General features: G+C 37.6%; 1 protein-coding gene across 1 annotated transcript in view; it reads right to left on the bottom strand.

The window, feature by feature from the left end:
* Positions 1 to 12,143, bottom strand: part of LOC136863940 (ribosomal protein S6 kinase delta-1) — a 336,430-nt gene that overhangs the window by 150,284 nt on the left and 174,003 nt on the right. The window contains exon 6 of the mRNA XM_067140388.2: positions 11,164 to 11,686. Coding sequence (XP_066996489.2) covers positions 11,164 to 11,686 — 523 coding nt within the window. The remainder of the gene's footprint in view (positions 1 to 11,163; positions 11,687 to 12,143) is intronic.

The raw sequence follows: 12,143 nt of genomic DNA, 5'->3' as shown, positions 1-12,143 counted from the left end.
GAATCTCCTTTAAAAATAAAGAAACGCTAATTTTTTTTCGGAAAATCTATGTAAGGGGTGTGGAGTTGAAAATAAGTAAATAAGGAGTTGAAATATGTTTATGAGGATACTTTATCCCTTAAAACTGAAGCTGTTACAGATGTGAAAGTTGGTATTTTGAATTTCCTTTAAAAATTAAAAAAACACACATTGGGGGGGGAGGGGGGAAGGGGGAATCAACTTGGTAGGGGTGGGGATGAAAACGGAGAGGAATTCCTTTTACAAGGATACATATATCTCAAAAACTGAAGATGTTACAGTCATGATGATATTCATATTTGGAAGCTCTTTTAAAGAAATGGCAACTGTTTATTTTTGGAAAATTCACTTTAGTGGGGCATGTGGGAAAGGAAGTGAAAAAAAATTAATTCTTTTTCTGGATAAAATTTTGTCTCAAAACTGAAGGTTACAGAAATGAAAATTGGTATTTGGAATCTCCTTTAAAAATAAAGAAACATGCATTTTTGCAGGGGGGGAGGGGAATCAACTTAACGGGCTGGGGTGCAAAAGGATTTTAATTCTTTTTATGAGGACACTTATATCTCAAAAACTGAAGAAGTTAGAGGCATGAACATTTGTTTTTGGAATCTTCTTTCAAAGTAAAGAAACACGTGTTCTTTTGTCTTCAGAAAATCCACTTAAGTGGGCTGAATGAACTGAAAAATCAGTAGAATTCCTTGTATGAGGATATTTATATCTCATAAAACTAAAGCTGTTAATGATGTGAAAATTGGTATTTGGAATCTCCTTTAAAAATAAAGAAACATGCACTTTTGGGGAGGGGGAATCAGCTTAACGGGTAAGAAGGGGGGGGGGGGTGAAAAAGGAGTTGCATTACGTTTATGAGGATACTTATATCTCAAAAAATGAAGATGTTACATATGTGAAAATTAGTACTTGGAATCTTCTTTAAAAATAAAGAAACACGCATACGTTTTTTGTTTTTCGGAAAATCGACGTAAGGGGTAAGGGTTTGAAAATAAGTAAATAAGCAGCTGAAATATGTTTATGAGGATACTTATATCTTAAAAACTGAAGATGCAGACGTGAAAATTGGTATTTGGAATCTCCTTTAAAAATAAAGAAACGTATTTTTGTTTTTGAAAAGTACACATAAATGGGGGTGGGGGAAGGACTGATGAAGCGGTTGAATTCTTTTTATGGGGATACTTAAATATATCTCAAAAACTGAAGATGTAACAGATGTGGGAATAGGTATTTGAAATCTTGTTTAAAAATAAAGAAACATGTATTTATTTTTTTGACTTGAGAGAAGACTGTTTCTCACATGTACAATTTTATGTTGCATTGTCGTCTTAGCCCCAAAAGGTAATACTTCAAACATGGTTTACAAAGAATTTCTGGGGTAAATGAAACTCAATTTTTGGATGAGTTGTTATACTTAAGGAATTTTCAGATGTCATAGTACAATGCCGAGGAATGATTACTTTGATCAAATTACAAAATACACGCGAGCGAAGCCGCGGGTAATTGCTAGTACTCCAATAAAAACCAAATTTAATAACACAGACTCTCCAACATTTCAAGAATTAGAAAAAGCTACCGTGCCTGGTCCAGTCCCAGTTGGGGACTGGTTCTGAATTGAGTAGGAGCCAGTCAGTACTCTTTACGGAACAGACTGGGATGGGGGCCCTCAACCCCGACACTGTACGTCCCAATGGCTGATAGGAGAAGTTCCTGTAGATATGCAGGGCAGGTGTGAATGAGGTTATACCAAATAAGCACCCGCAGATCAACTGAAGAAACCCACTGCCTTGTGGATAGGATTTTGATCCAAAGGCTATGGGAGTAAACCCAGAAAGAAAATCGAGCAAGGACAGAGAATTTAAGGGAGCAGCCCTCTCACTGTTCTAGCTCCATCACAGGGTTAATTACACGTATGGAGTGAATTTCGAAACAATTTAGAGAAAATCAGATTTGAAGCCAGACGGATCACAAGATGACGAATTGGCAAGAAACGGAATATAAGAATGGGAACCTGGAATATTACCTCTCTGATAGGCAAGGACGTGGAAGTGGTAGAGGAGATGAAGATGTACAAACTCAAAAATTCTTAGGATCAGTGAAGTGAAGAAAAAGGGAACAGGGGAGATGGAACTGGACCAGGGATATGTTCTGAGATATTCAGAAGTAGATAAGAGAAGTAGATCCAAAGGAGGAGTCTTAATATCACAAGTGAACAATTAAGTAATAAAGTGGTGGATTGGAAGGTAGTAAGCCCAAGGTTAATGAGATTAGATTTGGATCTGGAAAACAATCAAAAAGTTGCTTTCATACAAATATATGCTCCTAATGAAGACAGTGATGAGATAGAAAAGGAGATATTTTACTCTGCCCTCCAGAGGACATTCGACAAAGCTAGAGATACCATGGAATTGGTGATAATGGGGAACTGGAATGCTAGAGTTGGAAATAAGATAGTTCTGGTCGTGGAAGCTTGGGAAGGTATGGGGCAGAGAAAAGTCTGAACAGCAATGGGAAGAGAATGCTTCAGTTCTGCACAGATAATGAAATGCGAATAGGGAATTCTTTCTTCCCACATAAACAGATCCACCAAATTACCTTCGAGTCAATAAGCAGAAATGTACGAAGTACAATAGACTACTATGTGTACACAAAGAATACCCACCACGATGTAATGAATGTGAGGGTATTTTGCAGTGCGGAACTTAACAATGAACACTGTTTATTGGTAATGGAAACCCAGTTCAGAAATATACCAGAATCAACAAAAATGAATTATGTCAAAGTGAAAGTATCTGCCTTAGAGGATCTGCCAAGTAATGGGAGTATGAGAATAAGTTGAGTGAAAAACTCATACAGAAGGAGCAAAATCACAGAAGTATGTGGAACGTTGAAGACAAATCGAAAAAGAGACAACTACAGAGGTGTGCAGGATCAGCAGAGCCAAAGGAAATAGGAGACAGACAAGATGGTGGAGCGAAACAGTAAAGGAAGCTGCTGCAGCCAAGAAGAAAACATGGAAAAGATATATGAAATTCAAAAGTGAGGAAGAAAAAGAAACATATATACAACAAAGAAATGCAGCATGGAAAGCAGTCAAGGAAGCTAAAAAGGAATCCTGCGAACAGTTTGGAAGGGAAATAGAAGAAAGTTATAAGGAAAATCAAAGAAAGTTCTGGCATGTGGTGAAAAACTTGAAGGGAAAAGGAAAGAAAATCAGAAACATTAAGGACAAAAATAACACGCTGAAAACTAACATAAAGGACATCCTGGAAATGTGGAGTGAATATTACTCAGGAACCTTCAAGGAAAGCAATAGAATGGTGGGCACAACACCAATGGAAGAGGATAATAGTGGAGTGAGGGAAAAGGAAGAAGGTATTAGTTTGAAGGAAGTGCATGAGGCAATTAAGGCAATCAAAACTTGTAAAGCAGCAGGCTGGGATAATATTCACCCAGAGTTTGTGAAATTCAGAGGAAGAGAACTAGAGAAATGGATCTGGGATTTCTTCAAGTTAGTTTGGGACTCTGAGCAAATTCTAGAAGACTGGAAGCAAAACATCATAATTCCCATTCACAAGAAGGAAAGCTCAACTGACTGTCATAACTACAGAGCGATATGCCTAGCATCAGTTCTCCAGAAGTTATATTCAACTATAATAGAGAGGAGACTTAGAGAATACGTGGAGGAAGAAATGAAAGAACAACAGGCTGGATTTAGACCCCATCAGCAAACACAAGATTGGATCTTCTGTTTGAGAAATGCAGCAGAAAATATCCTAAATTGGGAAGGAGAACTATTTGCAGCATTTACCGATTTGAAGTCTGCATTTGACAGAGTACCGAGAGAAGAACTATGGATGCCTTTACAGAAGACACATATTACTCCCAAACTGACTAGGATGATTAACCCTTTCGCACTCAGCACACCGATCTAACGGCGCAAGAACGGCAAGAAAGCTCACGGCGCCGATACATCGGCTCTGTCCTATTTAGGGATTTTGGTCATTTCCGTCGCTGTTAAATGGTAACAGTTGATCGTGACAGTAACTTAAAGCGTTGAATTTGCATTTTACTCTATAGATATATCCACCAGCCTTACAAAACATTTTTATTTTCGACAAATGAAATCTGTTAACTGTGAATGTTTACGTTGTGGTTATTCAAAGTTGTTATTGCGTGGATCTGTTTTGGTTGCCTCATGAATACTACAATTTGAACTTGCTATCAGTTTAGTTTACAGTTTATTTTCTGTCTTTGGTATATCGTATATTCACTGTACTTCGTGAACTATAATTTTACTCCTCATTACTCTGTTGTTGCACGTGCTTGCGTCATCTTTTTATTGTAATGGTTAGGCCATATTCAAGGCTAAATGAGGCTGATATCCTTTAATTTTCAGATGATTTAGATAGTAATAATGACCTTCTTTTGCCGAAAGTGATTACCGTTATGTGGAAGGTGACATGGTCACAGCTGCTCACCGTGCATCGGACCGCGAGGACTTGACATCAATGACAGTTATGTGTACAGTGAATAACTTTGTGCCATGCTTCATGAGTGCATTGCAGCACACACATCATCTTGATATCAAATTATTCAGAATTAAATGTTCTTTCTTTCAGGTCTAAGAGTATAGAACAAAGACGCAATAATGTCTGATCTATCTGTCATTGAAAATCATAATTTATTTTTTAATTTATTTTCTAAGTTTAATTTTTTTTTGGCTTTACCAATAATAATACGTCCAAAATATATTCATTTCTGAAATGCTCATAGTTTCCTGCATTAGTGTGATTTATTTTATTTTAATACTAGCTGATGTACCCGTGCTTCGCTACGGGATTCTCAGAAAGACTGACTTGGTGGTTTTCCTAACTGAATTCAACATAGGTCATTACAAAAACGTCAGTAGGAATGTAGCGATTGAAAGCAATGTTATCATATAAAATACTCGATCAAATGAAAAACCGCACACTTTCTCACTTTCAACGAACAGTACTACAGTGCCGATCTAACAGTCCAAAGTTCCAGAGCTGGAACAACCAGGTCGCAGACTGCCATGAACACTCCTCTGTCATTAATCCGTTAAATATGCACGCTGCTTATTCTAACCAGTGCCTCAGAGTAGGGATTGAATAGCTCGAATGCTATGATGGTTTTTTTTTTTTTTTTTTTTTTTTTTTGCTTTACGTCGCACCGAAACAGATATGTCACATGGCGACGATGGGTTAGGAAAGGCTTAGGAAGTGGAAGGAAGCGGTCGTGGCCTTGATTAAGGTACAATCCCGGCATTTGCCTGGTGTGAAAATGGGAAACCACGGAAACCATTTTCAGGGCTGCCGACAGTGGGGCCCGAACCCACTATCTCCCGATTACTGGATACTGGTGAATGCTATATTTGAACCAGTGTGTTACGTACCTGCAGTATCAGAAAATGTATGAACCAGAGGAACGGCATGCTAAAGAAGAAAGTTTCCCAACTTCCCAGCTATTTCCCGCCAATGTTCAGTCAGGCTGTTATACTGGTACGCAGTAGTAATCCCATCTATCGGAGTTGAGCGGCACCATAAGAAACGAAGAACATCACAACAAACAATGGTTAATGTAAAGTAATTGTTGATCAGTGTTAAGCGCTTTGGATATTGTAGGCCTTCTGAAATACCACTCTCATCATAGTCGGTACAGTAAAATTGAATGAAACATAAATGATCGGATATTGTACTGTCTATAACTTTTGTTATGTAGTACCATACTTTTCTATAGCACCAATAACATAGGTACCAGTATTTAAAATTAAACTTTAGGCACCTTCCCCTAAACTACCATTTCATCTCGGGGAAGATAAAATTATTTACAGCCTAGACTGTAGTTTCTTATCCCCGACTCTATATAGCGGTTTTCATTAAATTCTGTTAACCCATTTTCTCGTGGCTCGGCGTTGATATGGACTTAGCAACAAAAATACAAATTCATTACTATATGTGTTATCAGAGCCGGTATGGTAAAAATGTATAAGATATAAATGACTGGAAATTGAATTCTACATAACTTAAGTTATATAGTATTTATCGATAGGACCGCTAATAATATAAATATTCGATAATTAAATTTAAGGCCTTCCCCTAAACTACCATTTCACTCAGCGTGAATAAAATTATTTATAGCCTAGATTGTAGCGGCTCATCCCCCGACTTTACATACCGATTTTGATTAAATTATCTTCAGCCATTTTCTCGTGATGCGTGTACGTACATACATACATACATGCATACATACATACTGTACCGGTTACGACCTGTACAAAAGTATTTTTTGAGCATAAGTTACGTTTATTTACCACGCGTAATGTTCCGAGCGTGCCTGGTTTGTTTACCAGCAGCGAGGACCAGCTAGCGAGTCTATGACGACTGTGAGCTGTGACGTAGCCACAGGGGCTAGCTAGACCGCCCGCTCGTCTCAACACGTGTTACCAGCCTTGACTGGTATTTTCTGGATTCCACGTCACTTGTTCTAGAGAGTTCGATGGAGAAAATTTTGAAATTTCTATTATAATGATGCTAGCGAATCGAGCGATATGTCATCTTGTTTGGGGTCACCTAAACGTCCCAATGCTCGAGTTTCAAGCAAATCCATCGAGGGATTCGGGAGATATTCAATCAAACCGTATTATGACGTAGACATCCCGGATTGAATAAAAGGAGGACATACTGTAGCCTATTCAGACAGTCTCAGCTGAGTAGTCAGCGGGGACACTCTTGCGGCTACTATCATCGTGGAACTCTGTCATTATACAAGTGTGGGAAGACGATTCTTCCAAGTACTATAAAGTGGACTCATAAGACTTCGAGGGTTGTAGAAAATTTTCTAAGTCTTCGTAATTGAACTTAGAATATTTACAAGTGTTAATTAAATGGACTTGTATTATTTACGTGCCTTCGAGACTGAAACTTTTCTAAGTGTTTGGACTTGTATTATTTACGTGTCTTCGAAGCTGGAATTTTTCTAAGTGTTTGTGAAATGGACTTGTATTATTTACATGGGTTCGAGACCAGAATTCTTCTAAGTGTTCATTGAATGGACTTGTATTATTTACGTGCCTTCGAGACTGAAACTTTTCTAAGTGTTCACTAAATGGACTTGTATTATTTACGCGTCTTCGAAGCTGGAATTTTTCTAAGTGTTCACTGAATGAACTTGTATTATTTTCATGTGTTCGAGACCAGAACTTTTCTACGTGATCATTGAATGGACTTGTATTATTTACGAGTATTCGAGATTGGAATTTTTCTAAGTGTTCGTGAAATGGACTTGTATTATTTACGTGGAATATTTGCGACTGTTGAGGAACTCATCCTTCTAATAGACAGTGATTGATTAACATTGCTAGTGATGAACTTTAACTTTCCAACGGCTTTAAACGAAGTTAGGATTTCACTTATATTTACTCAAAGACTTGTACATTCGCCAGTGTTGGTTTAAAAGACTTATAAATTTCGTCAGTGAATTTATTGATGTGGAAGGACTTGTGTTTTCGTCAGTGGTCACTCAAAGACTTTATGAATTTCACCAGTGATTAACTTTAAATATATTCAAACTTCCAAGTGAATGGACTTGTGTTTTCATTCGAGTTTAGGCAAAGACTTGCACCTTCGCCAGTAATGAACTTTGAGTTTAACTATAATTTCACAAGAAGGGACTTGTATTTTTCGTTGCCAAAAGTTATTCAGGGACGAGGATTTTCCTAGTGATGAACTCTAAATTATTAATACCACTCATATCGTTTTAGGAGTGTTGGAAGTCTTAATGTACAATTATCAAGAACTCTGCTTATAAGTTGATCATCCAAGGTTTTCATGGACTCAGTGCTACTAGTGACCTTGGGAACATCAATCCTCTCAGTCTCATTGGGCTGAGGTTGTACATGACTATCTACAACATCGCCTGGATCACCGGGGTTCAACCCGGGCCTCAGAGTTCCAGACATCTCTACTTGCCGTCAATCCAGACAGTCCAGCTGCCTCTGTCTGGAGTATCTGGAGTCCCTGGAATCCCTGGAGTCTTCTGGAACGTGCTTCAACCAGCTTGGCTTGGTGAGCTGGAGAACCAGAGCCATGCTATTGGAATACGAGGAAGACAATCCATTTCTACTTAGAGGTGATGTGCAAATTCATGACTTATTTGAATAAACTCTTGTGCAATCAGAGTTAAAGTTTTTCTGTAGATAGGACCCTACCTCCTGTACCGAGCCCTAGCTACAATTAATCCAGTTTTTCGCCCTGAGAACTATAGTCATGCTATTTTAAAATTTAATCTGAGAGTCGGGCTCTTTTACTGGTACAATACATACATACATACATACATACATACATACATACATACATACATACATACATACAGACAGACAGACAGACAGTCAGACAGAAATTACGGAAAAGTAAAAAGTACATTTTCTTGTTACTATGGACATGACCGATACAGAAATACCATTCTTTTCAAATTCTGAGCAATGTACAGACAAAACTCTTATTTTATATATATAGATTGTCACTAAGACCACTAATAACACAAATATTCGAGAATTACATTTTGGGCCTTCCCCTAAACTACCATTTCACTCAGCGTGAATAAAGTTATTTATGGCCTAGATTGTAGTGACTTATTCCCCAATTTTGCATACCGATTTTATTTACGATGGGACAACTAATAACAAATATTTGAGAATTAAATTTTAGGTCTTCCCCTAAACTACCATTTCTCTCAGTGTGAATAAGATTATTTATGGCGTAGATTGTATCGACTTATTCGTAGACTTTGTATACCTATTTTAATTAAGATAGGACCACTAATAACATAAATATTTGCGAATAACATTTTAGGCCTTCCCCTAAACTACCATTTCTTTCAGAGTGAATATAGATTATTTATAGTTTATATTGTAGCGACTTATTTTTGAACTTTACATACCAGTTTTCATTAAGATAGGACCACTAATAACAAATATTTGAGAATTAAATCTTAGGCCTTCCCCTAAACTACCAATCTTATCTATACCATTTCTATCAGCGTGAAAAAGATTATTTAAGGCCTAGATTGTAGCGACTTATTCCCGGACTTTACATACCGATTTTCATTAAATTCTCTTCAGCCGTTTTCTCGTGATGCGTGTACATACATACATACATACATACATACATACATACATACATACATACATACATACATACAGAAATTACGGAAAAGTAAAAAATGCATTTTCTTGTTACTGTGGACATGACCGATAAAGAAATATGATTCGTTTCAAATTCTGAGCAATGTACAGACAAAACTCTTATTTTATATATATAGATGTGTTAAACTGTTTACGTGTTGATTTTTTGTAATTTGGTTGGAAAATCACAGAAATTAGTTTGAGCTTCTTCGAGCACCCCCCTGCATATAGGCTGAGTTCGAAATGGTTAAAAGTATATACAAGAGGAAATCAATCACTACTGATCTGCACTTAGGGCAGTTGCTCAGATGACAGATTCCCTATCTGTTGTTTTCCTAGCTTTTCCTTGAATAACTGCGAAGGAAGTGGAATTTTATTGAACACCTCCCTTGGTAAGTCATTCCAATCCCTATCTCCCCTTCCTATAAATGAACATTTGCCCCTATTTTTCCTCTTGAATTAGAACTTTATCTTCATACTGTTGTCTTTCCTACTTTTAAAGACACCACTAAAACTTATTCATCTACTAATGCCATTCTATGCCATCTCTCCAATGACAGCTCGGAACATATTACTTATGATACAAATGTTGATTCCCATAAGGAACCTGAAATATTTGTCGCGAATGAGTAAATTAATAATACCAATATATTTGGTCCATTACTGGACATTATGAATTTTCCAGCTAATTCATTTCTGGTTGCCAGAATTTCGCCCCAGTGTGCTACATTAGGCTCATGGCCACTAGCCATGCATCTTGGTAGGTGTGCTATTTACCAACTGATGAGTCCAATGTAGCACACTGGGGCAAAACGCTGACAACCAGGAATGAATTAGCTGGAAAATTTATAATGTCCAATAACGGACCAAATATATTGGTATTACATACCACTTAGTTGAGCAGCTCGTCTTCTTACTCCCAAGTCTTCCCAGCCCAAACTTTGCAACATTTTTGTAACATTACACTTTTGTAGGAAATCACCCAGAACAAATCGACCTGCTTTTCTTTGCCTTTTTTCCAGTTCTTGAATCAAATAATCCTGGTGAGAGTCCTATACACTGGAACCATACTCTATTTGGGGTCTTAACAGAGACTTGTATGCCCTCTCCTTTACATCCTTACTACAACCCCTAAACACCCTCATTACCATGTGAAGAAATCTGTACCCTTTATTTACAGTCCCATTTATGTGATTACCCCAATGAAGATCTTTCATTATAATAACACCTACATACTTACAGTGATCCCCATAAGGAACTTTCACCCCATCAATGCACTAATTGAAACTGAGAGGTCTTGTCCTAATTGTGAAACTTATAACCTGACCTTTAACCCCATTTATCACCATACCATTCTCTACTGTCCATCTCACAACATTATCGAGGTCATTTTGCAGTTGCTCACAATCTTGTAACTTATTTATTACTCTATACAGAATAACATCATCTGCAAGAAGCCTTATCTCTGATTCCACTTTTTTACTCATATCATTTTTTAAGATTGGCAGTGTCCAATAATACTGCCTTGAGGAATTCCCCTCTTAATTATTACAGGGTTAGATAAGAGTTTCGCCTACTCTAATTCTATGGGATATATTTTCTAGAAATATAGCAACCCATTCAGTCACTCTTTCGTCTAGTCCAATTGCACTCATTTTTGCCAGTAGTCTCCCATGATCCACCCTATCAAATGCATCAGACAGGGTTAGTGTGAGAGGGTGAGGCAAAGATTTTGTAGAAAAGTTATTCAAGGAAGAGTGTGAAGTAGTGGCAACTAGAACATTACAAGCTATGGTGTTGCTACAGTACTGTCACTGGCTCAAGAATAGCTGTCCAGACTATACTGCATACAAGGAAAATAATTCAGCTACAAAAAATTACAGTAAGAACAAATGATTCAATGGTTTGTGTCTTCTGTAAGTACATACCTTGCACACCGCTGAGTAAACATGCTATTCCAGCCTTATAACGTTTTAATGCATCATCATAATCTCCACAGGCTTCGTGTCTAAGAGCTTGTTCAACATGGTAATCAGCCTTTGATATATAATTCACTTCTTGCACATGCACATCAGGAACTAAAGTAGGTAGTGGCTGAGAATATGAAACACTACTCTTACTACCCTCTATTACATGTTCATAGGGCAAACAACTAGGGTTTGAAAACTGGCTACTTTGAACATGCTGATACAACTCATCTGACAACTCAACATTGAGATTTTTATCATTTCCTTTTCTAGCTGCAACAGAGCTGCTTGAAATATGGCCTTCCACTTGTGCAGGTCCTGTTGCCGAACCACAACTTTCATCACCATATTTGATTGCATCATTGGTTCCTGACACAACCAATGAAGGCAATTGTTGAAGCCACCTAAAACTTGATGGTTGCCGCTCGCCTGCATTGGTGACTGGAGATGGATGTAGTGGATCAAAGATCTCCATATCAGTAGCCTAAAAATAAAGAAATAGACAACAATGTAAAGCACAGAGAGCAGATGCCCACACCACTTCTTAAGAAGAAAGTCTTAATGAACATTCTTCACCAAAACCAAATTATTTCTATTTAGAAAGACCCCAAGTACTTATTTTGGGAATGAAAATGTAAATTTACCTTCCATATTCCACTAAGCTCCACACCATACAAACAGATCTCATATCATTGTTGTACCATAGAGGCCACTGCGTGGGCTAATTGTAGCCACCGGCAGTGCCAATGCACTATGAGAGACCTTGTCCCATTACCAAAAATTGATGCCTGCTTGGCTATCAGATGATATAGATGTTGATTCCCATAGGGAATCTGAAATATCTGTTCCGAATGAGTAAATTTATAAAACCAATATAAATGGTCCGTTACTGGGCATTATAAATTTTCCAGCTGGCTAGTGCATACCGTGAAGGCCACTGT

This window comes from Anabrus simplex, chromosome 2 (assembly GCF_040414725.1).
Source record: "Anabrus simplex isolate iqAnaSimp1 chromosome 2, ASM4041472v1, whole genome shotgun sequence".
Classification (NCBI taxonomy): Eukaryota; Metazoa; Arthropoda; class Insecta; order Orthoptera; family Tettigoniidae; genus Anabrus; species Anabrus simplex.
The sequence above is the reverse complement of the archived record's forward strand: the minus strand, read 5'-3'. Positions and strand labels throughout refer to the sequence as shown.